This window comes from Zosterops lateralis (genome assembly GCF_965231275.1).
Source record: "Zosterops lateralis genome assembly, chromosome: 7".
NCBI lineage: Eukaryota > Metazoa > Chordata > Aves > Passeriformes > Zosteropidae > Zosterops > Zosterops lateralis.
In genome coordinates, this window is record NC_139767.1 from 11550166 (window position 1) to 11577222 (window position 27057).

Genomic DNA, 27057 nt, shown 5'->3' on the forward strand with positions numbered 1-27057 from the left:
TTAATAATTGCATGTGTTGTTCCCCTTTAATGTAAGTGGAAAGAGATGACTGGTTTATCTGAAGCTACCTAGGCTATATAAAGGTCATCATTCTTACCAATACCATGAAGGCACCTCAGTATGCTGAGAAGTGAGAAGAAATTTCTTCTTTCCCAAGTAAAGGGAGAGGACCTATACAAAGAATCAAGTTGATAGGGGCTAGGTAAATGCTCTAGGTTTCTAATACAAAAGTCAGGCCATACACCTCCCTTCTGTCTGTGAGAGGCAGATGAGGTAACTATTTCTCCATGGGATGTTTTGATTCTCTTCAAAAGCTATATACTGGTATTAAAAGGGAGGCAACTGATTCTTGATTTTGATGTAAGAAACAATATAAAATATTTCTGCTCAGTAGTTTGAAATCTTCTGCGTGGATATTTGACATCATAATGAAAATGAGGCTTTTGCACGACTGCCACAAGGATCTCTATCTTCCTGTAACATAAAGAGACTCTGAAAGACAAGACAAGCTAATGAAAATTAATAAAGTACTTTATTTGAATGATTTGAACTATTACAACACTGAGCTGTAACACAGCTACCAAATATTAGGCATACAGAGTCCCTGAAGTCTGGCTGGCAGACTAGATGATGGAACTATAGAACTTCCTCCCACATAACTGAGAAAAAAAAGAATTGAAAAGATGTCAAACTTCAGCAGCCTTCCAACCTCTAAGAGCTTAAAAAAAGGGAGAGCTTCTAAGCGGCATTTAAGGCCTCCTCCAGGAACAGTGGACACTCCTGATGTAAAAAATATAAATATACAATCAAGCTTTTTAAAAAATCAACAAAAAAGCTTCATGGCCTCTTCATATTCCTGGACTGCACAGTGGAAAGTAGCAGGCAATGACATGAGTCCATAATAATTTTGATTATCTAAATCTTATAGAAAGATGTGGGTTTGGGACAAGTCCTTCAGTTTTATTGCCAGAATTGACTAAGTTACCTGCAGCATCCCAAACCCACTAGTATTCTCCTTTCCTCATGCAGTCAAGGCAGGTCTCATGGCATAAATCTTGTCTTCATACACTGGAAGCTAGTTTTGTCTAAATGGTAGAGGAGTAGTGGATAGCACTCTGTTGAGAGAAGTTGCACCACTAGTACAAACTAAAGCTCTTAACCATCTTGTGATTTGCACTTCCCAAGTAAATTGCTCCAATAAACCCCTCATGTCTACTGAGGTAGAGAGCAGAAGGCACAATCTCACCAAGTTTGTTTTCCTGGCTGTGAGGTTGGCTGCACAGATAGGAAGAAGGCTTTGTCTGAGCTAAGAGACAAAGCAGACAAATCCAACTAGAGCGCAAGAGAGGCCTTGCTTCCCAAAGTCATCGTTCCAAACTACCTGAGGTAACTGAACAATGAGCAGAATTCATTAGAATTATTACTTATCAGTGCAGCAGCTGTGAGGTTGGAGAAAGGGAGATCTGAGCATAGACCCCTCTCCAGCAGCCATTGAGAGCAGTTGCTGTAGACACTGAGGACACAGAGACATTACACATCTTCATCCTCTTTCTCTAAGAAGTCAGCCAAGGTACTCTCATCGACAGGAATCAGTAAGTATTCCACACCATCAGCTCCCTGAAAACACACATACACAGACATTGTTAACACCAGTGTACAGTGCCAGGCAAGCCACTAGACAGCACTGCAATGCTGCATTTATCTGCAGTCTGGATTAGAGCTGGACAGCATTCTGAACAACTACATTACTGAAAACCTGGAATATTTCACTAGAGCAACACAAGAAATGCACAAATACTGAGAAAAGACACTAAATGAGAAATCTTCTGGTGGGTTATGCTTGTCTGACACGACAGAGCTCCTCAACACTGTGTTCCTATATCTAGTACCGCTATACTGTCTCATTATTATGATAAGTCTGCATTCTTTCCTTAGAGAAATACAGGTAGTACTATTGGAAGCAGACTGGCAGGCTCCATAGTCTACTACTTCTCACAGGCTTCAAAAAGAAGACATGTAGGCTGCTGAATAACCAAAGCACACTGAGTTTCTACAGCCCTCTATCCATGTAAAGGGTGTTGACAAATTGGAGGCATGGAAAGAGCTGCAATTACAGAATTTCAGCCCCTTGCCAGTTCCTAGGTGGTTAAAGCAATACAGCTTAACTTAGTAGCAAATAAGCATCTCTTTTATTCAAAGTGGCTGAATATCCAGAATTTTTTCCTGGACTCACCCGCTTGGTCCGGATGAGCTTGTGGTCCCTGAATTCTGTCAGCTGTGCCCTGAGTGTCAAGTCACTGTTCACGAGGAAAGCCTCCCGACACTGCTGGTAAAAGTCTTGGAACGACAGCCCTGGAGACAGAAAAAGGCAAGAGAAGAAACTGAAGTAGTAAGATTGTCAGATTTTTCCAGGTCTCACACCACATGTTGTCCACCTGAAAGTCTTGCTTTGGCTTAGACCAGAGCAGCTACAGTAACATCACTTCTGGCAAGTATACAGCCAAGGTAATACTTCAGTAATTAATGGAAAACAGCTGAATTAACATTCCAGTCACCCTGATGCCTAATGGAATTTTAATAACACTTTAAATGCACTTTCTACAATCATTAATCTCTCTTAATTTCCAACTCCTCTATCTTGCTTTATCTACCATTAAAATGTTATTCATATCCACTGCAACACCTATTACAGACAGTGATAGAATATTCCACGTGTATCCTAGAAAGCAGGGGTACATCAGAAGTCATTTATACAGGACATTTAAGTGCAAGTTATACAAATTCAATCTTCATTTTAATTTTTTTTTTTACTCCACAGCCCCCCATGAATGGTCTCAGTCATGTCCAAGCATGTAAGGGGCAGTCCTTCAGAACCAGCCAGTCTATTGATTGCCTGTCTGAGTCAGACACTGCCACTAGAAAGACAGTGAGGCTCACTGAGCCAACTGTTCCAGCACTTCTGCTGCTGGAGATGTAACCTGCATACCAAAACCCAGGGCTGCTGTGAACAGCAACACCCCAAACAGATGAGAAAAGGTGGGTATTTACCTGGATAAGATGGGTTGTCCTTTTTCTCCAGCTGGTGCTGAGCAAGCAGTCTGAATATCCCCCTAAGTGAAAGGAGGAAAGGGGAAAATAAATAATAATAGTAATAATAAATAATAATAAAACCCAGCCCAAAAGTCCCACCATTAGAAAATATTAACTAATTCTGCCTTATGCACAAAGACCTGGTTGTGAATCTCATCACTGGACAAGGTTTGCTACCCAAATGCTGCTCAATCAAAGTAACTAATCAACTGAAACCCAGGTCCTACCATCTTCATCTCAAACACTATTATCAGCAAACACAGATTGTAAGTAAGGACTGGGTCCTTGGCAAGTGCTACTGTGAGGTGTAACAGTGTCTTACCTGGCATTGAGAGTGAGGCTATGCAGGACATGTGTTAGGGAGCTCAAAGCCAAAGATCCAGACTGTTGTACTAAAAGCGAGTTCTCGTAAGACGTTTCTTCCACATAAGGATTAAATGTGGTTGTTTCATACCAAAGCCAGTTATAGAGACTCAGCTTTGCCTGATCCCACACTAGACAGAGAGAAAAGAAAGAGCAGACAAAACTGAGAGATTTATGTTTTCTGAGGTGTTAAACAAGCAACATTAAAATGCATGTAGTTCTGCTGTACGATTGAGGAAACAATACATGCTTGCGAAATTCACATTACATAACCGTGATAACTGCAGTTCCAGTAAGATAAATTCTCTGCAACAAAAGATTTGCAGGCATCCCTTTTCCACAGATACATTGTAAATCCTTCCACAGTCGGGAGTGTGCAAACAATTTCTGGCTGTAGCTGGAAGCTCTGCCTAGAGAGGGGGTCAAAAAGCTGAAACAAGGCCCTTCTCAGAGGATGGGGAGATTCCTCCCTCGAGTGGGGATGCCCCTCAAGGTTACTCCTCCAGGCTGAGCTAATGAGATGTGCCCATGGTTGTTGGTATGGGTAACATCAATCTCTACTTGTATTGTTTTTGCTAGCTTTTATATAACTGCTTCAATATTGCTTTAAAAAGAGTGAACTATATCAATAGTTATAGCTACTTGTGCTGTGTAGTAAATAATTCTGATTAGGATCTTTTAATCTAATCATAATAAGTAAGTAAAGTATAAGTAAGTAAGTAATTTATTTAAGTATATTTGCTTTGCCATCCTTAATTTTGTGAGACAAAAGTTCAATTATACCTATATAATCCTTTAACATAAACCATCAACTAAGTCTGGGGCTAAGATTGAGTTCAGGCACACCTAGAAATCCTGTCTGAGAAGGGGTTTAGAAAGGAAGGGGGTCCTTTCTGCACCTCCTGGCCCAACAGGAGGGCTCCTCTAATAAACTTTGTCTGAAACTCCCATTCTGCCCAGAACACTGACTGATAAAATTGTTTAGATGCAACGACAGACAAAACATCCTTTCTCCAGTTCAATCAGTTCCTAAAATCAAAGGGTGCCAAAAGTTTGGAGTCTATTTGTATATTATGCTTAGTGGTATTTCTCACTATCTTTATACAGTTTTGGTTCAGCACAGCCACACTCCCAATCAGGACTATACATACATCAACAGCTCTGTTCTACACATCAACAGTAATACACAGTAAGCAATACATAAGCTTATGAAACATGCTTAGCAGCCCCAAAGCAGAACACAGATCCTTCTCTTGGCTAGATCAGGCCCAGAGGAACTCACTGAGAGGAGCATTGATGTGGTCGATAGAGGCAATGAGGTAAATGCTAGGCAGGGAGGATAACTGTGCAAGGATCTGCTGACTCCTTTCTCCTCTCAACATCTGGCTGTCCAGGTTATGAATGAGGAGATAGAGCTCCAAAGATGAATCTGCAAGGTCAGAAAAAACAGCAAAGAGCCAATCAAAGAAACTGTACACAAGCTGGTTTCCCATTCCCAGTGCAGTGTAGGTCAAGTCTATTTCACCACTCTCCATATACATCACTCCAATATAACTTTCCTTGTACAGCTTAGTTTGAACCTATACTGGGTGTTTCTGAGCACGTAAAAGGGTTTTTCTCAAGTCACTGTCATCACAGCTACAGGGTTGGTTTTTTTCAGTTTAAGCTTTTCTGTTATAATCTTCTTTCCACTTGCTCACAGTGGAAAAAACATCCCTTTACCAGGAATTTCCCCTTCAGCTGTGTTTCTTTTGCAATTGAAGATCATTGAAATATATTTCAGAATGGAAGTTTAAGCACAGTTTATTTGGCTGCTTTTGATTTTACATGACTAGCATCTTTAAGCTCCTCCTCACAGTAAAAATGCATTTTCTATTCAGGGGTGGATCCAAAGCATCATAATTTCATTGAAAATTTTAACAAGTTCTGAAAAAAAGTTAGTGACCTAGCTCAGATAATGCAAATGGTAGATGTTAAAATTTCCAGCTAGCTTCTTGCTGCTGTACTTATCCCTGGGAACAACCATTTCCTGAGTCCAGAAACAATTCTAGAACTGTAACCAGTTTTTGTGCAAATCCATACATATTTGCCTGCTAATGGAAACCAGTCAGATCAGCTGTAGCATAGTGCAGGACTAATTCATACATTCAGGTGGGAACTGCTGTTACCCTGCCTTTTTCACTTTGTCCCACCAGAAACACTCAAAAGGTAATGATGAAAAACAGAATGTAAACACCAATGCCATGCACAATTAAGATTCCATGGCAATTTGAGTATGAACATACAAGCAAGTAAGACATAATATAATTCAGATATAATTCAGCAAGTATTTTGTGAGGCAATACCTGTTTAATTTTGTTTTTGAAACCAGTTCTAACCTGCTTGTTTGACACAGCTGTCCTGCTGTAAAACACTGACTGAGGTAACAGCTTACATGGGGTTGTTACACATGTATGTACACATATACTCCTGGTGCAGGCATGTTTTCATACATGTTACATAAATTACAAGCAACAAAGTATACTAGCTACAATGCACTAAGACACTGTAACTGCCTGTATAAAAATTGTAAGGGAAGAAAATGTCCAGGCTCTCTTAACAGTAAGTAGACTCTGACATTTTTATGCATGAAGTTAGTCACTTTACCTTCTTTAAACCTTTTGGTGATGAATTCAAGTTGGTCAAGGGGGCTGCGGAAGGTTCCTATATGGTCCAAAACCTCCTCTGTGATGGAGTTGAGAATCTGAAAAAGAAAAGAGGAGTTCCTTATGAAAGGCTCTGATACAGAAGTGCAGAAAACCTGAAACTGAGCCCTTGGCTGCCTTCTGAGAGATAATCTGATTATTACCATAAAACCCCTAAAACAGTGAACACAAACAAAAAAAATTATACCCCTTTTTAAAACGGTGACATAAAACAAGGCTTTAGAGTGACGAGTATCTATTAATGACAGAAATTGCTGCAATTCCTTGGAAAATGTATGGGATAATTTCTTCAAAGTATTAGAAGAGAAAGGAACTGCTCTTCATTTAGAGTCTGTTGCTATAGGGCGCAGCAGGTTTCCTTAACATTTTACATTGAAAGATTCTACAGGCATCTCTAACACAGGATGATTACACAAACCCACAAGCTTTTCCCACACTTACAGATCTCACAGTGATGCTGGGGAAGTATCCATTAACCACCAGGTGAACAGAATCCTGGAGCAGAGAGGTACGAAACTTCTCCAACAGATCACGCTTTGAGCCCAGTCCATAAAGCACAATATTGAAACCCAAGCTGCAGAAAAGCCAGCAAATACACAGGATCAAAAAAGTGCAAGTCTGGTTTTAGGTCCATACATTCATTAAGCAAAATGATCATTGCAATCTTGGTTTTAAAAATTTCACGTCAACTCCAGGCTTACCTTAAGCTTGCAGCTGATAAATGAGGTTAGCTAAAAGGAGTCTGAAACCTGCCATGTGCTTCCTAGCAAAAGAATCATTTTAGTAGCCTAGAGGCTCACAAACTCTAGCAGAACATCAGTGGAAGAAAATGTTATTGACTAAGAAGAGAATACTAGATCTACAACTATTTCAGGCAAGAAATAGTAGTCAACATTCACATGTCTCCCCTCACCAGTAAGTCTATTACATGTTTACTACAGATCACAGTAATTACAAGAAAAGGAAGCAAACCTTCATACTGGTTTTCCACTCTGATCCTCAGGCACAATTTCAAAGCAAAATTACTCTATACTCACATATATTTCTTATCCTAATTGTTCCACAGAAAAAGAGGCAGGAAAGCATAAAGACAGCATGGTATGGAATTGCAAAGATCCAGAAAAGGTGACTTTAGTCACATCCCTCACCCTCTCTCAGGCTACACTATGATATGGGAAATGTTCATTAGGCTGAAGCCCTTGATGAACCACACCTAGACTAAACCCCTCTCCAGCTTATCAGAAATACTGTGTGTTCCCAGGAACTAATTTTGTCTAATGAGCACCCGTATTTTAATGAGCAGCCTTGGAAACTCATTTTTCTTGCCTGAATAACAATCCAAGGGGAGTAATATTTTTGCTGCTGAACCTTCAAAGAAAGTTACTGACTCAAACTGTGGCCAGGATGAAAAAAGCACTGACTGAAGCCCACTGTTTTGTGTCTGTTTGTGAATGCCCTCTAGCTTGGTTCAGAGAGGCACAGACAAACTTAACCAGGTAGAATCCAACTTCACTGCACTTCAGACATTAGGTTCAAGGAGTTAATCAGATATGATTTGGTCTACAGGAAGCATTAAATTAAATTAATGTCATTCACTTTTAAATTTAAGCAAACAAAGAAAAAACCTGCTCCTTAATTCATCCACAGGATGTTACTGACATGAGGGTAAGTTTACTGGCAGTGCCTTTTAACTAAGCTTCTTCAGTGATTCTCCTTGTTTACTTACTGTAATTGCAGCATCCACTTGGAAAACAAGGATTCATGTTGCTGGTTAAGGTCTCTAATTTCAGCAGCATAGGCAAGGGGAGCATTTTTCAAAAGATCATGCAGTGTTTGCTGTGTTGAGAAAGAGATGATAATCATTCAAAGCTGAGAAAAAGCAAGATATACCTGGAGTCCTTAAAACACCCTCTAGCATGCTTTCTACCTAAAGAGAATAGTTTTTATTGTCACTGCACTCAAGTTTGTGGTTAGTTTTTTTTTTCCTTTCTATGAAGACCCCACTAAGCACAGGTTTGCTACTGGACATACAAAGCATAGGTACAACCCTTTTTACAGTATAAGGCAGCTAGACTAGGACTAGAACAGACAACATACTGTGTTTTTCTCTTCCTGCCAAGTATGGGAAAACCACTACAGGAAAAACGGACACACACAGAGCTTACACAGCACCAAGCACTGTACCAAGATACAACATCACATCCCTGCTCATGGGAACAAAGGCTCCAAAAGTCAACATGCTTAGCAAGAGTTCAGGTGTTTGTCACTGCAAGAGAAAGCTCAAAATGCCCACCATCTTAAAAAATGCAGCAGAAAGGATATAATTTGCAGCTGATAGCTCAATGTAGAAAAGCATCAAGAATCAATGGATTAATTCAGCTTTGAAGATATGCTGTGATGCTGATGTTTAAACAGCACAGTAGCATGATAGTCAGCACCAAATTTACACCAGCCTCTCTTTCTCTTCAATTTTAACAGATCTGCTTCCCACTCCTTTGCAGTAGAAGACAGTTCACACTGGAAAAACAGCTGCAATGTATCAGACAAACAAAGTACTGAGAGACAGAGCTGCTAAACCTTCAACTACTTTGAAGCCAGCAGTAGTTTTAACACTGTAAGCCTTGATTTCCTTCCATAGCTGTTATGAAAGAACTTGTTAAGAATCCAGACATTGCTCTGGGCAGCAATTCCAGACAACAGGCAGTCTGCATATATGCCATATTTTAAAAACACAAATGGATACAAAAAGAGGCACAAGAGCTCCAGGTACTCTACACAGTTCCCTGAGACCTGTCCTTGTAGGGACACACAACTGCTTGATTTGAACTGTCTTGTGGAAGTGACATGTGGAGAAAAATAAAGTACTTCAGTCACCGCCATCAGACTATTCCTGTCTCCCAGAAACTGCAAGGGAACAAAGTACATCTAACAAACTAAGTGACAACATTTAGAGCTGTTCCAGTTCTGCAAGTGGTTTGACCCAGTAATGTTCAGATGAAGTCAGCTCTCTTGATTTCCTCTATACACATTAAGTCAAGACAGTCTGTAATTCCCCCTACCATTTCATTGACAAAAACGATGTTTTAAAACAAGTCTCTACAATTCTGCTTCTCTTTCTTCTCCTCCCCTAAAAGCACCTCCTCCTTTGATCTTTTGTGGCAACTGCAGCTTTCAGCTGTAAGCTCATCTGATAGTGCCTTCTCCCTGCATTTTTACTACTGCCTCAGGTTCAAACAACTGGGCACTGTCCCTTGCTCAAGAGCAGCAGTACAAAACTGCTACCTAAATCAGCATTACCACTGACCACATAATCAATAAAGTGAAAATAGCAACATCAAAAATTTTGATGAGGGAACTCTCTATCATAAAAATCAAAACCCCAGAGTTGTGTGACTCACTACGAACTGTACCTGGTTCAATCTTCTTTTCCGCAACTTCTGCAGCGTTCGGTCTGAAGTGAGCACTTTGGAACTACTGTGAGCTTCAAAGTATTCCTCCACCAGGTTGCCCTAGAAAAGGACAGCAAGATCAGCAATACTCCTCCTGCTATCAAGTTACCCCTGTCCCTTAGATGGCCACTGAGACACAGAGCAAGGGTGAATATAGAAAAACAGAAACTATTTGTAAAAATGGCTTCTATAGCAGCATTCTGCCAAAGCTAACCTAGTCAGATGATTCTTTCCTGAAGAGTGAGCCAGAAAAGAGATTCTGAGAGAGGTAACATAACAGTAATTCTTAACTGGTGTGGGGATCCCTGGTGCTGGTAGGAAATCAGACAATTAAGCTGAACACCAAGCCAGAACACTAATGTGTGCTTCTTCTGATACTACAGGAATCAATTTCTTCATCCTGTCTCACTACAATGTCTCCTGCTCCATGGACATCTTAGACTTCTCCTGAAGCTGCTAATGATGCCAACTGGATTAGCACACAGGTCCACATGGTGCCCGTCCAAACAGTGATTACTCAAAAGTACAGCAAAAGCCAGGCCAGCTGGTTTGATCTGAAATGAGTTTAGCAGCTCTTCCCCAGGGTCAGGTGTGGTCACTAACAGCTTATTGCCACTATACATCCCTTCATGTTTGCTAGCTCAGGGATATATTTTTGCACACTCACCATCTTTTGCTCCTTAATTTTTTTGGCTAGGCTGTTTCTGGGAGGAGGTGTAGATGCAGTCTTAGTTTTTGCTGGAGTCTTTTGATCTGATAAAACAGTGATGACTTCTTTCTGTTCTTCCTCATCCTCCTCCTCTGAGCAGGAAGCAGAATACTCACTCTCACTCTCTAAATAGGGATCTGGAGCTAGAACATAAATTTTAAGGTTAAATGCTAGGAATGACTTCTAACACAGAACTCATTTTGCTCCATCTCACACACATTCTCTAGATGTTTTACAAGCACATGAATCCTAAATATATTTCACAGAAAGGTAAAATCAATACTTAAGAGAACTGCAAACACAGGTGACCATTTCTTTTGCAGCTGTAGGATCACAAAGTATTGTTAAGTAAAGCTTCCTCCTTGATACCAACTAAGAAACATCATGGTATACCATAAAAAGAGACTAAAAATGGACAGTGGAATTCCCTATTTCTCTTAGCATCTCTATGTCAGTTTCCCCAAATGCCAATCATGCAGGCTGAGTCTCTTCTATGTCACATTCTGCAAAAAAGTTGTAAAATACCTCTGTTAGCAGCATTGACTGAAGAGCACAGATGAAATCTGGCTCAGTCTTGATCTCTCAACACAAAAGAATTAGAAGATGAAATACCATTTACTAAACTCTCCTCTGCATTCATTCTGGTTTAGCCAACCTGTTATTGGAAATACTTTGACATGGATGTCCCAGCTATCATTGAAAAGTTTTATGCCTGGTTCAAGCAGTTGGGCTGCACTAAATGTCAGGATAGGTAAGATTACTGTAAGTTTTATCTCTTTTGATCATGTTACTGAAGTTCAGTAGCTTGGTGCTTCAAACCCTTCCACCCCTAAGCTGAGCAGCGATCAGCTGTAGAGGGAAAGTCTACATAGATTTTCTTAAGGATATTTCTGGATACACTCTCAAGGATACACTCTCTATAGGATGAATCAGGTTGTTTCAGTCACACTGCTACCCAGACAGAAGCTCAACAGGAAAACACTCTCCCTCAAACACAGTGCCTCACTGATTTTGGCAGCTGACTGCAAAGGCTGATCTTTACCTGCTAGTCTCTTTCTGAGTCTGTAAGGTGTGGTGGACACAAATTCTTTCTTTTTATTCTGGAACAGCAAAGAAAAAACATGCATTAGAAGAAACATCTCTCTCCTCTAAACAGACCTCTGCCAACCAAAGACAAGTTACATTTCCAAACTATTTCAGCCCACATGAAACTGGAAAAGCAGAGGCAGTTAAGTATGGAGAGAGTTCTTGTTTTCCCATTCAGAGGGAGATAGGATCAAGTTCCAAAAGGGGCTTAAATCTTTCAGCTCAAGATGGAGAGTAGAAAACTGTGAAATCTCCAACCAAGATGCCAATCTCAGCTCCTCAGGAACAGTCAAACCAAAGCAACGAAAAACTGGAAATGCTTCAGTTCCCACTGCAGCAGTCACCTTCCATATCATGATGTCTACTCAAAGTCATCTGCAAATCCTCTATGAAAACAACTACCAGAATGACAGAAGACCACTCAGCATACTAAGCCCAGTACAGCAAAAGAATCCAAGCTGCCTGTGCTTACCAAGTTGCAGTGGCACATCTTCCTTACATATGTGTAAAGCGCATGCCTGACTCAGACACTGGATCAAGTCTGCAATACTTAGGAAATACTTTTGTTGATCCTGACAAAGTGGATGTGAAATCATCAAGCAGTGAATATGGCATCCCCAAACAGCATGTCTTTTTCAGGTGTATTTCATCCTGAAATCTCATACCAGAAAAGCTGTGCACACATTTCTGCTATGATGCTGTACCATTTTAGAAAGCAAACTCTTTCACTCTTTCACTCCACAGCCACCACAACTGGTAGCTCTGGACTGTATCTCTTTGTAGCATCACAAAACACAACATCAACCCATTACCCCAATTTATTCTTTATAAACCAATGGTAAGTAAGAAATTGAGCAGCATCACAGTTCTGGAACTCCTGTTTTAACAGTGTTTCTTACAATTAGGGCTGTTTCTTTCTTTAGTGAGAAACTAGAAAGCTGTGAGTTTAACTGTGTATTAAGGAACTGTCTAGCATCCTCACTAGTGTTGCAAGGAAACACTTTTCACCTATCATAATTAAGCTAACCCATTATTTGCCCACCATCTCCAAACCCCATAGTCCTGATTAATGGTTCTCAGTTGAGTTACTCCTGTCTGGTTAGACTAGAAGAGACATCTCTACCGTGGATTATGCTTTTCAAGGTCCTTCCTTTCCAGAACTGTAGTAATTGGCCAGTACAAGTGGAGAAGAAACCCAAACACAAAATCCAAGCAATATAAAGTTATTACTCACCCTCTGCTGCACTTTGTTTGAACTTGAATGTTCTGAAAAGGAAGAAACAACATTGTAGAGAGCATTGCAAATTTTCAACAGTGGCACAAATTGGTCCATGAGAAAAACAGGCATTCACTGTCCAAAGGTACACTGCACCAGAATATCAGCTCCCTGGATAGTTAATCCCATGAGGGAAGCCTCTAGTTCCTCACAGGCAGGCAAGGAGAGAACAAGAGTTGCTGGGAAGAATGAGTTAGAAGTGAAAGACTGGCAAGGACAGTTGTAAGTATGTTCAAGTGACCATGCAGCTGGGGATAGCAAAGACTCAAATGGCAATGCAGAGAAACAGATATACAATAGCTATTGCTGTTTACCCTGTGTATGCTTTGAGAAGTAGAACATCTGTTTATAGATAACACAGGTGCTTGGTAGGCTTGGAGGCACCCTAAAGGACAGTCCTGAGCACCCTGTCTTGGTACAGAGAAGATCAGAACACACTGAAGATCACAGCATGGGGATAAACCACACATGCAAAATTGCTGACAGACCAGTATGAACAGCAGGCTGGTTCGAGCACTGAACCATGTGTAAGGGTGCCTGCATCTCCACTCATGTCCTTCTGCCCAGGAGTTGCTTCAGGAAGATAAATTTATTCTTTGCATTGTGGCTGTGAGTTTGTGGTGGCTCCAGCAGCCTGTCTGTATCAGCTCATGCAAGAGTCAATGTTATTACCACAGAAGGCATCTTTTAATTCTTGGTCACAGCTTTGGGAGGCCAGGAAGGATGGAGGAGGATGAAAAATGACCTAATGTGCTCTCCCTGAGCACATCAGACTCCATTTCCAAGCACAAATGCACATGCTCTTGCCAGTGTTGACCTGCATTGACTTCTAGCATCAGTATTTGTCTCTGCAGCACCAGGTGCTAAATATTATATAATAAAGTGTGAATTTATACATGAACACCCACACAGCCCAACCCAGTTGGTGTTCAACACACCAACCCAGCTCATCACTCTCTCAAGTGCAAGTATTTTTATTGAATAGAGAGGAAGTCATTAAATGTCAAAGAACAGATGAGAGAGAAGTTCATGTTTCCTCTAGAGCAGGAGGGCAGAAGAAGAGATCTGACACCCAGGTGAAGCACAGGCCAGGCACATCAAACAGCTCAGCCCATGGTGTTATCCTGACTAGAAGCATGAAAGAAGCTGGAACTCAAGCATCCACTCCACCACCCAAAGAGAAACATAACCCCTGTTCACTCAGCTTCAGTTCCCCAAACCATCACAGGACTTACTGCTTTGAGGGGTTTTGGCCCCCTTATCAGGGCACTTGGAGTGATCAGGTGCTACATTCTTTTCTGGTGTCTGGGCTAATTCGGAAGCTGTAGGAAACAGGAGGAAGGGAAGGAAAGATATGTCAGGTACAAAAATTCCAGCTCTGTATAGTCAGAGATGGAGCCTTACACCTGAAATGCTCTCTACATATTAATTCCCTAGCTATTTAGGGAACCAAATACTTCTGGATTTTTCTAACCCAAAAGGTGGCTGTATTCCTCAGCAAAGGCTGAACTCATCAATGAATTAATTTTACAAATATGGTTGATGTAATGGCAGAACACGTTTTGGTCTCTGGGAGATTTCTGAATTAGAGCAAAGTTTTGGTCAGGCTCACTTAGTCCTTTAAGACTGCTCAGCTGGACATACCAGATCATCAGATATAGTAAACACATCAGTTCCCTAGGAGGAAGAATTTACCTCTGTCTCCTCCTTATCAATACAAGATGAAGTTGAAGGACTGATGTGAATCTGAAAGGTCACCATATCCTGCTAACTGTCCCTACCATTGTATGGCCAACAGCCTATTCCACGTAACAACACTGGGACTAACAGACTGTCACAGTATGGCTTCCCTCAGTTTTCAGATTGAGTCACAGCTCCAGCAGGGAGCACCAGGGAAATCCACCCTGCTGCAGAAGGAGGTCTAAGATAGGAAACACAACTTCCTAAGACACAGCAGAAACTAAGAGGCACCAAAACCAGCTCCTGTATAGTGATACTGTAGGATGATCCTTCTCCCTCAGATTATCCTTGGTAGGATGTATCACTAGCTGTGACAAATGAACACTAATGAAGTTCAGGTGGTGCTGGACATACAAACATTCTTCAAGTGAGTGACAACCTGGCCCAAGCACCTTATTTGAACCAAAACAGTCCACCCTCTCTGGAACTGCCACTTTCTGCTTGCCTATCCTAAGTCCACAGAGAAAAATGAGCAAAACATACCGAGTTCAGCCATTTTATTGGAGCGTTTGGGAGTCTGGAATGAGTAAACTTCACCACCACTTATATTTGAGCCATTTCCCAGTGGATCTGTGAAAAGAAATGTTACTTGCAGCTATTTTAAAAGCACTGATATTCCCAACCCAAGAAAGATGGAATCCAACATTTCACTACTTATATTGCAGGTGTTACAAAACAAATATAACAATAAAATCCTAGAATCATAATCTTCTCTTCTACCTGTTACCACAAGCACAGAGCAGATTGAGCCCTCAAAATCAATTTCACCAACACTGTACAACCCTAACACTGCAAGAATCTCCTGAAGCCAGAGCTGTGTTAGGTTTTCCCCTGCTAATACCTTGGGCAGAGATTCCAAGAGCAGCAACATAGTTCTTCTCTTCCAGGATCTCCTGAGCTTCATTATCAGAAATATTCTCAAGCTTCTTCACAAATCTCTTCACACTGACACTCAGCTGAGCTTTGTCCTTCCGTACTTTAGTTCCTAGAATTGCAATAAAAGCTTTAACTTCTTGCTATTTCATTATTTCTATTGCAGTAGTACACAGCCACACAATTCAGAGACCAGGTTCCTGTTATGCAAACTACTAAACAAATTCAACGCTGAGATTCCTACTAAAAGAACAGCTGGTCAGTAGATGACCCTACGGCCATTCCTCCCTCCTTCACCACAAATGCTGGTTCCTGCAGCCCATAAGGGTAAGAGACCCATTTCAGCTAACACCAGCTCCACAGAGAGAAACGGGAGAAATTACAGCGGCTCCCGCATTACAGTATGCAAAAAGGATGGTACTTGTCAACGCTTATTTTTTCTAGAGAAAAGGAGCAATTAGAAAATACCTTGCCTGTAGGCTGTCAGTACACTGACAGTATTTAGAGAGAATTGAGACTGAGAACTCTCTGGAGACCATCTGCGTGACCTTCTGCTCAAAGCAGGATCAGCAGTGAAGTCTGAACTGGATGCTCCGTGCCTTGCACTGGCAAGTTTCAAGCATCTTCACAGAGGTTCCCCATCTTAAAAGTAGTTAAAACTGCTGCATAACACTGCTATGGCACACACCTGGAGCCTCGTTCCGCTTTGACTGTGGAGTGTTTACCCACTGTGTCAGGCCCGAGCAGTCTGGCGGCTCCCGGCACCGATACACCGATACCCGCCCGCAGCCTGCCCGCCGCCGGGCCGGGACACAGACACCCCACGGGAGGGTCAAGCGGGGCACCACGACTCCGGAGGCCTCGTCCTTCTGCGGGGCTCTGCAGCACTGGAGCTGGGTGCTGCAGAGCCTCTGTCTCGGGGGCCGCCGCCGCTCGGACCCCTCTCCCCAGCGCCTGGGCCGGGCTATGCCCCAGGCCGGGCTATGCCCCGGGCCGGCTGTACCTGCGTCGTCGGTGATGTGCTTGAGGACGTCCTCGTCGGGCACGAACTTCACCTGCAGAGCGCGGCGGCTACTGCGGGTCCCCTCGGGCCGGCTCATGGCGGCGTCCGTCACGTGGGCGCGGCCCCGCCGCCGGGGGGCGCTGCCGCCGGAGGGGCGGACCGGCCCCGCCTCAGCCCTCACGGCGCCGCTCCCGCGGGAGGGACCGGGCTCCGCTCCCCGCGCCCCCGGCACAGGCGGCGGCAGCGGGAGGTGGCACCGGGCTCACGTGCCGGCCCGTGGCCGCCCCGGGGCAGCCAACCGGGGCTCCGCGCCTTGAGCGACGCTGGCCGGGGCCAACCCGCGCCCCGCTCCCAGCCCGCCTCGGCCGCGGGGCGGGACTTCCGCCGGCGGGCACGCGCGCGCCCCGGGCTCGTGCCCGCGGTCGCTGTGGCGACGCGAAGCCGCCGCGAGCCCCGGGCCGGAAGCGCCGCCCCGCCAGAGCCCCCTCACGGCCCCGCCCCCGGGGAGAGAACGCCCCGCCCCCGCCGGGACCGCGCTTCAATAAACAGCAACGCACACAGGGTTCACTTCTGCTCAGAAACAGCACGATATTTATTTAACATCTTTATATATTTTTATATATATATATATATATATAATTCTTTCTGCATTGCAGATTGTGTCGAGTTTTATACATCTCTATTTACAATGATTTAAAATAATTATATTTCTTCTCTGGCAGGTATTTACAAAGTCAATAGTAACTACATTTCACATTTCAACAAGTCAACGGCATGAACCAGCTCAGTAAGACAGTTAAGATAATGGCTTACATGCACCAATAACATGATCTTCAATACGTGCCTTCTTCAGGACTAAGAATGAAGACTTTCCCTGGTCCCCAGGTTAAAGGACATCATACAGCAGAGGTCAGGGTTATTAAAAACCTGTTTGATTTAGTCCTTCAGCAGTACCGAATCTCGATCGTCTGGGGCTGACACCAGCAGGCAGGGCTGTCTGTGCTGGTCAGGGGGGCTCACACCACCAAACCAGGTCCTTCTGCCCAGCCTCTGTGTCCACGAGAAGTGGGCTACGTGCTGCTTATGCTCCTTCTGTGAGATTACAGAATGCTAAAGTAGTAAAAATCCTCAAACATTAGTTCAGAGAAACAAACCTGGTATGACGAAAAAGTAAGAAAATAATCTTTGAACCCTTGCAGAATGTTTCTTTTTGCTAGTAAAACAGAGAGCAAGTCCTGTAATCTTACAAGGACAAAAACAGATCAAAAAACTCATTGTCCAGTACAGGAATTACAAATTTAAAAAATGCAGCATGGGGTATATATCAATTTAGTTGTTGGGGTCTTTTAATAGCAAATAAAAGCTACCATAGTAAATCTAAAATGTATTAAGAGTAGCTGATTATTAAAAATCTTTATTAGCTTTTTCCTGGAATCTTCAATATGAAAAAAAGTGTTAAATGACTCTGTTTTATTTAATCATACGGTATTTGTCCATAAATAACCAGCTAGTAATATCCACCCCTAAAGTATGTACTATGTGCAGGAAAACAGAAGTCTTGTTTCAAAGTAATCATTGAACACTGATACACACACACCACACACCCCAGTACTAGGAATCTATTAATACTTTGACATGTTGATTTATCCTGAGTGATTGTTAACTCACATCTACTGTATACTTGAAGCCACAAAGTTTTTACTACTTGCATTTTTCATAAACTAATAACATGAAATTCTAGCACAACAGTAACTGTCTGAACAGAAAGAACAGTGTCAATAGCCAGTATTTCTGTTACTCCCAAGTACTTGTTTTAGAACTAAAGGTAAAAGGTTGCTCTACTTTTTCGGTTTTGTGATCAGTTCTGGGGAGGATGAGGACTCAGACAGAGAGGATTCACTACTGATTTGTAAGGAAGTTTCCATGACAAAGCACCATAGAGACACTTTACCAGCAGATACTTCTAAAGAGAAATCTCACCTGATCATTTTACCCTCTAAAATCAAAACATGTGAGAATTCTAAACCACATTTTTAAGCAATTTAAATTTTAACTCCTGAATAAATCATTAATCATTCATTAAAAAGTTGTATCAGAATGCAAACACATTCTCTAAAACAGCTGAAATCTTACAGACTGTAAAACACTGGGAGCTCACAACCAAGTAGCTGGTCAATAGAACTTGATCTCATCACTCTGCTCATCATGCACAAGCTAAAATGTAGGGTAACGTTTTACTGTACAGATACAAAGCTTTAATATACATCTGTTCCCATCAACAGCTCCTCACAGGAAAACCTTTGTAATCCTTTATGACAGAGGGGGTAATTTGGACCCATTTTAAATTCAGTTGGTCCCTCAGATACCACCTTTGGTAAAGTCTGATGAACATAGTTTAAAAAAAAAAAATCAGGGAGAGGTATAGCCTGGAGAAAAATAAGTAAAATTATGGAAGCAAAAATTGGTTTTGTTTTTTTGGTGTTTTTTTTTTTTTTTTTTTTCATTAAATCTCAAATATAGATAAGTAAATGGGAGAGATTTTTACTAAATCCTTTTCTTGAAGCTGTAAGGTACCATTACGACTTGCACAGCTTACTTCTAAACTTTTAATACCACAGGCCTTGACACTTGACAAACTTACTAGGCAAGTTTATCTAATATGGTTGGCTGTTGTTTTAAAATCTTGTTCCAAGATTTATTTTAAATAAAAATTCATAATGACTACGTGGGAAACCTTGTAAATATCAGTCTTGCAAAATCAACTTACTGTTTTCAGGAACAAACCAAGTTGCTCACACCTCACCCGCACCTTCCACCACTGCGGAAGAGGCAGGGAAGTATTTTGTCTCTTCAGATGGTCATGACAGAAATTTTGACAGACTGATACATGTACTCACTGACACAACACCCATGTCATGATTTACTACCTTGAATCACCTACAGAAAAGCTTTCAACAGCAGAAGCTCATCCAAGTGCCAGTGAGGAAAAAACAAAAATAATGAACAGGGATTAAGGCCCATATGCTAGAAACAAATAGCATTTAAAATCCTGAAGAAAATATAAAATATTGGGAAATTATAAAAATCTAAATTATATTAAAGAATGTGATGCAAATACAGAGGATCTGGCTTATTTGCTTAGCATGCTTGAAAAGGAGTGATATTTTGCAACTTTAGTTCTGCAATTATCCTAAACAAGAAACTGAAATAAAAGGGGCACATTTACTCTTCTGATGAAAACTATTCCTATGATATAAATGCTTGTTACAAATGACAGCTAGCTAATGGCTTTAATGTTATATTAAACACACCAAGGTAGCAATATCTTTGGCAATGAGAGAATTTAAGGATGAAATTATTAGATCTAACATCAAAGTATTTTTGTTTTGTGTGCAGTACATTCATTCAAACATATTCCGTTGTATTTTCCACACCTCCTCTAGGATTATGAGCACAGTACTTATACTGTACAGCTTGATTTTTATGAATTATTAAAAAATTTATTCTTGATTCTTAGTCTTCAAAATAATTTAGATTTGTAAGCCAAGATAAACAAAAATGTCTGGTTTGTGACCAAAGTTAAAATGCTCAACACTTACAGGAGATAGCCATTGGTTCATGATAAAATAGGACAAGTTCAAACTCTTAGGTTAAAATACAGCCATAGCATAGAATTATCTATTCCAAAATTAATTTTTCAAAATATAATTCTCTGAACATGTTATACATTAAATATTGAGGAAAATTTCCCTGGAGCTACAATTTTCCAAGAACACTAATATACTTCATTAAAGAAGTAAAACAAACCACGTAGTATCTGAAGACAAAAAGCAGAGTTGGGGTCACCTTACTGCAGAGTAGCTTTACCACCACTAAGATGCAGGTTTCCCCCTTAATCTTGAAAAATACGTTCCTATTTACATACAGTATACACACAGTTGAGGCAATTGATTGTCAACACGTGACAAATGTATGTACCTACTCACACACAAGTAAACCTCACATGGTGAGAAAAAACCCTGTCCCAGTAAACTCCAGTATTCATAAGTAGTGCAAATAAATACTTTCTCAGAAAACATCTTTTTTTTTTCTCACTATTTTGATGACTTGAATTACATTAAAGCTAGCAGGCGTATGTTGGAAATGCATTTAAGACCAACACACTTGCAAACTACAAATACTAGATCTAACGCTTACTGGCTGCAACATGATGCTCAGCATTACAGAATGAAGTATGCTGTTAAAAAACTTCAAATTCACATCAGAAAGGGGGATCAAAGAAATCTGCACTTAAAATGGACAGTGATACAGAAGTATCACTAAAGGGATAATACAGCAATTTAAACAGTCATCTTGCAACATTAATTTTAATAGGTATTTTTACTTCATCACTTTGCTCTCTGCAGAATGAAAATACGATTCACCTTTCGAACACCCTTCAACCCAAAAGGTTCTCACAATAAATCCCTGAAAAGGATAATCAAGCTAGAGTTCACAATCCCAACATCTTGTATTTTCTTAAAATTACAAAGTCAAGACAAATTAGTTACAAAATGGCAGCATATTGTGATGTGTATCAAGGAATATTTCATTTTTCCCTACTGACTTATATGTGTACATCAGAATATAGAATCTACCTTTCCTCACCTAAGAATTGCATGTATGTGTGTGCATGCATGCACACATATGGAGGGAAAAAAGCAGTGTTCTGCTTCCTGTCCTTTTATAATGCTGCAGTTGCACTCAGTGCAGAAATCTAAATCTAGTGCCTCAAGTACAAATGTTCCAAAAGAAGAGACAGCAGAGTGAATTTAGGATAAGGAGGCTTGATTTAAGTCTAAACATTTGTCACAGGTGTCAGAAAATTTAAGTATATTTTGTACTTTGTTTAGTATTTAGCATTTATAATCAGAAACCCAGCAGATTATTCCCTCCACCTATATCCCAGACACTTCTAATTTTATTTCTGCCGCAGTACTTTGGAATGTACTGAACATAGTGTACAAAGCTTTGCTATGATCTCGACACACCTTAGCATAGCCTGAGACACGTCTAGAAGCACTAACGATAAACGTGATACACAGCACTGCAGAGCCTGCTACTACAGCTGGTTTGTAGACACTTGTGATGACTTGATTTGTAAGGTAAATGTTCAACAGTACTTGGCTGAAAAACAACAAAACAAGCTCCCACAACTGGAACACTGCACTAAAAGGGCAATTTTTGAGAAGTCATAGATGTACCACATCAGCACATAGAAAAAATATTTTTTTTACAGGGATAAATTTGAACTCTTTTTAAAGACTGATATGGAGTAGGTATATGCACACAAGAACAAACCAAAGTACAATGAATGAAACCGTAACAAAAGGCACATGATCCAAATGAGAAGTGTAAAAATATTTTAAAGGTAGTTTGACAGAGGTTTTTGCCAATTTGAATTTACACATGTACATTTGACTTCCCCATCTGAAGCCAGTAAAGCTGTCTCACTTTCCAGAAATAGTTTTCATAGTGTGGGACCCCACACAAAAAAAACCAGTTTTTAACAAAAGGTTGTAAAATTTGACCTGATGCCAGTTTAAGTGTCCTAAAACTTCAGGAGGAATTAATCTAATGACAAAGATAAAGTAGAGAACCTTGCTAATGAACAACTTCACTTCTTCAAATACTAAAATTAAGTCATTATTAGGAAATTAGCTGACACTCCTGACCTTTTCTTTCCCAAATATTTAAGCAAATTTCCTTTTTTGATAGTCTCTGCAAAGTAAAAACTTGGTACTTCCAGTCATGACCTACCAATTTTCTCCACTAGGAAAATGTTATTTTATAGAGAAAATCTATTTCACCATTTACAGCTTTTGACATTTTTACAGAAATTTAAGCCTTGTAGCTTCATCTCAGCTTTGCCTTAGTTCAATCTGTGCATGACTAGTGGTCCTTAAAAATTAATTTCCGTTTAGAAACTGTCAGGTTTTCCTTCTGATGAGTCTATTTACTCTTTAACTGAATTTCTACATCAGATGCCACTAAATTTACTTTATGACTGTATGATATGAAGACTAGGCTACCAAAGTGACTCATCAGACCACAAAAAACCCTTCAAATATTTTAATGATTTTTAATGTAAATTTGAAAAAAATCTATTTGAAAAAAAGCATTAAAAAAAACAACCCAAAATTAACTATCAGCAATACCACACCATGTCATCCATTGTTCTGAATATCTTAAAGAGTATCATTCAAAGAGAGCCTGCTGTTTGTAACTGCTTACATTTATCCTTCACAGTGACAGTGAAGCCATAGTGCCCACGTAAAAATCGTAACTCTTTCCTGCGGGTTTACAGTTTGTAAACTTCCAGGATATCATACAGGACTTAAGCAGAGAGGATGAATTTTCCCCTTTTCTATCAATCCAAAAAGAAACAGAGAGATGGAGAGAGAATGCCAAACATTCTCCAGTGTAACCAGAAATGTGCTTCTAAGCAGTGTCCTCTAACATAAGCACCAGCCAGTGCCCACATCAGTCATACACATTTGAGGCTTGGCTCAATGGCACGAGTTCTGCATTTTCTAGAGTAGGGCCAATCCACAAAATTAAGAGTTAAGAAAACTGAAAAGATTATATATACCAAGGCAATGAAGTGTGATCCTTCTGGGGAAAAAATAAAAGGACTGTCAGTACCCCTTTGCGCAAACGGCACTGCTAGAAAAGCATTTCACATTGAAGCTTCAGTATTTCTAGCAAACTATTGTCTCTATCCCTGAGACAGCACCTTGAGAGTATGGTCTGTCTGGACTGCAGGATTCCTCAAATGACTCCATCATTGAATTCAGGGACATTGAGAAAGCAGCTGAAACAGGTAGGGGTGTCCCAACAGCTATGACACAAAAGACAGCAGCCTGAGAAATACTCTTTACCCGAATACACCTTTCAATTCGGTGATCAGCACCTCACAACAACAGCAAAAACAAAAACGAAGCAGAGCTAGCCATTATTTCCTGGGGAAGTAGTTTCCTTCCCACTTACAAACCAAATTGCTTTAACAGCATGGTGGTGTCTAACTTTTAGTCTAAATGCAGAATGACCCTGTGTCCTGGAGGGGAAGACATGTAACATTACAAATGGCTACAACGCCATTAGAAGTGCATTGTAACCTACATTATCAACCTAGAATCCTCTCTCTGAGGGAAAACAGCTTCTTAATATGCATGTCTCAGTTGCTGAACATCAAAAGCTTCTGGGATGAGAGACTAGGGGCAGTCAAGAAAAAACTACCCTGATTTTAATGAAAAAAGTGCTGTAGACAGCCAGGAGCAGCAATGACAATCCCCTCCCCAGAATTGATTGCACAGACTCAGAGAGGTCCAAAGTCACACTAGAATCTCTGAGGCACTCCTGGTTCTGAGAAAGACAAGTCAGGATCCAGTAGTCTTTGCAGTACTGCAGACCAAGAAAACAAACCCGTTTCTATTTCTTAACAAAGCCAAAGCATCATCTCATAGGGATCACATTCACCATTTCTGCCGGTGTCTCCAGTCTCACAGTGTTGAAATGGGACTGATCAGCCTACGATGGATTGCACATCACCCAAGGAGAAAGGAAGGCATGGACAAAGGCATACAGTACATTATATACTGCTTCACAACCATGTTTACAAGGGGGAAGGAGGATGAAGGTGAGGGAAGAATTATTGCTGTTTCAGTAATACAGTATGATAGCTAAACCAAATCAAATGAGATCACAACAGTCAGTATTTTCACACTGTGGGATGATGGTTCATGTTTTGCTTAAGGATGAACTTGCCAGGGATTAAGGGGGAAGAGGGAATACTAAGGAAGGGAGTCAAAGTTACACCTGGGATATCAGCTGCATATTGAAACTTGGAGATCGAGACTGCTTGGTTAGGGGAGCTCCTGGGGAAAGGAGATCTTTACCTTCCCCAGCTTGGCCTAGCCGGTCCTCCTGTAGACTGATAGTCGAAAACCGATTGGTGTTGCCAGCTGCTAGGCTGGTGAAACCCTCTGTACCAGCTCCAGCACTGGAGCCTGCTTGACTGCCATTCACATAGTCAAATGATTTACTGGAGGAAGCACTGGCGGTCCTGATCAGGCCCAAACTGTTGGCTTTTGGCACCACCTGCCCAGCAGGCAGGCTGAGGTGTTTCTTAGTAGGTGTCATCTCAATTATATCTCCATCCAGGTCAGAGGACTGGTGCGTGTACTGCTTCCGAGCTACTGAATCTCGAGGGCTCTCGTTGGATTTTGCTGCAGAAGAGTTTTCTTTCTCCTTAGTGGAACGCCCACTTGCTGTTTTCCTTAAGCTGCCCTTCTGGGATACAGAGGAGAGAGGTTTGGTCCCAGCTGGCTGGCTGCTGAGGGAAGCTCCCGATGAAAATCCTTCATCAGCATCATTAAGGTTCACGGACTCCTCTCTTCCATTTACACCTTCAGTATCTATTAAGAAAAAAAGAAGCAACCAAAAAAAAACCCCAAACCAATCAGAAAACAGAAAATGCATTCAAGTTACATGAAGACAAAGATGTGCACAGAACGTCAAAACAAACCTCATTTGCTAATCCAGTTGGATTCCACTTGCTTAATTTTTTTTTATTCTCAGCCAATTTTCCTGCCATATTTAGCAGAATAACAGAGAGTGACAGTAAGTGTTCCCTGAGCTTGATTGGCCTTTCATCTCTAATACTCTTACCAGTCAGAATATTGGTCCCAAACTTTGTCTACGAACAAGAATTGGCCTCCCTTTGGTTAATTTGTTTTAGCTTCATCGGCAGATACTGCTACCCATTCTACTACTACATCGTTAACAAAACAAACCCACCACCCTTTCAGACTATTTTTATCCTATTCTGAGGCAAGATCTAAGGATCTCTTCCAGTCAGAGTAAGTTCTGGTGAGTGCTCAGTAAGCTTCAGAATTAGGCCACTTCCTAGGCTAGCAATCACAATGTTCCAACAGAGGTAGAAGGCTTCTCTTGTGCCTAGCTGGCACTTTGAACAATGTGACCATACCTTCTATTGGAGATTAACCTAATTCCTAGTTCTCTCTTCTCCAAAATTCAATCCTCCCTGAATTTACATCAATCCCATCCAGGTGCTTCTACCATACTTGCTTTTATCTTAACATCTACATTTTTCAGAGAAAAAAAAAGGCAACCTTTGCACTAAGAGAAATTAAATCTCTGAAACACTTTATGTTATAGAAGAGGTGCTGTGCTTTTGACTGGAATCTCAAAGAGCAAATAAAAATATTATAATATTATTTCTTAAATCCTTATTTTTAGGCCTATAATATGATTAGGGCTGCACACAAATACTTTTTTCTTTTAATCTTATTCCATTCTTTTTCTAAGTTCCAAATTCTCAGAAGAAGTTATTGTTTTAGTAGAAGACTGAGCAGCATTTAAATTTCAAAACTGAAAATGGAGCTAGTTTTGCTCCATGTATCTCATTTCAATGAGAAAAAGGCATAAATTTTCACCATGTCAGCAAAAAAGGAGTCATACAGGCTATAAGAATTTTGCTTTTCTCTGTAAAAGCTGTAGAATCTGATTATTTGGAAGAAATACAGATCCAGCCCAGCTAAAGCTGCTGTGCTGCTCTACTGTTAAGATTGTTCAACCCAGCTTGCTGCCAAGTAAACACGTTCAAATCTTTTTTGTGGAATGGGAAAAACATGGTGGCAATTATCTGAGACAGTCCACCATTTGCGTGGAAGCTCATCCTCTCATGCTGAGTGTTAGCTAAGAAACATTTTACATCATGGCAAACAGAACAGACAGAAACCTTTTGGTGTTGTTTGGCCACCTCTGTGTAGCAGGAATACAGCCTGATCAAATTTCACACTTCTGAGGTGTAATGCAAATCCAAAACTTTACAGGGAGGTTTCATTACTCTGCTGTACATTTACTACTTCTTTTCAGGAAACTTTGCCTTGGAATTACCATTAAAGTGTGTCAGCTTACAAAAGATATTAAGACATCTCCAAATCAGAGCACACTCAGCCTCTCTCAAAACAATGCAATGAGAGATGATTCTGTAGTTCTCAATAGTTCTACTTGTCTCATTAGCCTGCCAGAAACAGAAGAATAATATAGTTCATGTTACTGCAGTCTTCCTTGGTCAAGCCTTTTGCCTTAGATAAAGGAGCTCCTTCGGTTCCCAGAGCAATTATTGAAATGAAGGGTGCATTACTTGCTTTAACTTCCCATAACCATATTTAAAATGCCATGTACTTTCCTGACTTCCTGACTACCCCGTATGGTCAAACTAGGCCTTCCTCTTCTCCTTGACACCTGTCTTTTCTTACAGGTATATTACAGTGATATATTTTATCCACAATCCACATCAACACTCCCCCCTTCAAGCTCCCCACACACAGTCAAAGGTACTGATAAAAATCAGACATTACTGGACCATACCAAATGCAAGACCACTTTTTCAATTAACCAACATTCATGTTTCTTTATATAACCATGCAAAGCTGGATGAAAGCGTGTTCAGCTACAAGCAGCAAGAGAAGCAGCTGAAGCCCCCTCTCAAGCCCTTCTAAATTCAATAGAAAGATGTGGAGCTTGTAAAAAGGTATCTCCAGACAACACTGCTAAGTTTTTTATTATTACAAGAAGATCAGTAGTTTTCAAAGCCTATGTTAAAACACTGCCGAGTAACAGGAGGCTAAAGCACGTCCTATTCGGGGACAGTGAAGCAGAGTAGTTACACTGAAAAAGTGGCATTTTATGGACAG

The 27057-nt window shown here is 40.9% G+C and overlaps 2 protein-coding genes across 7 annotated transcripts in view; both read right to left on the reverse strand.

Annotated features, from left to right (window-relative positions):
* Positions 1-73: 73 nt before the first annotated feature.
* Positions 74-16391, reverse strand: ORC2 (origin recognition complex subunit 2; the record flags this gene model as incomplete). The annotated part of the gene is made up of 16 exons (XM_083865728.1): positions 74-1617; positions 2234-2352; positions 3049-3110; positions 3413-3584; positions 4736-4882; positions 6100-6196; positions 6600-6732; positions 7885-7994; positions 9569-9667; positions 10275-10459; positions 11359-11416; positions 12637-12668; positions 13914-14000; positions 14902-14988; positions 15260-15403; positions 16295-16391. The coding sequence occupies 16 exons, from the start codon at positions 16389-16391 to the stop codon at positions 1531-1533; spliced, it is 1716 nt and encodes a 571-aa protein (XP_083721854.1). The 3' UTR covers positions 74-1530.
* Positions 16392-16861: 470 nt separating this feature from the next.
* The window catches only part of HYCC2 (hyccin PI4KA lipid kinase complex subunit 2), a 50522-nt gene continuing 40326 nt past the window's right edge, over positions 16862-27057 (reverse strand). For 5 of the 6 annotated variants that reach the window (XM_083865730.1, XM_083865732.1, XM_083865731.1 and 2 more), the window contains one exon: positions 16862-24750. In XM_083865730.1, coding sequence (XP_083721856.1) covers positions 24146-24750 — 605 coding nt within the window. In that variant the 3' untranslated portion in view covers positions 16862-24145. The remainder of the gene's footprint in view (positions 24751-27057) is intronic. The other variant, XM_083865735.1, reaches the window with a different exon arrangement.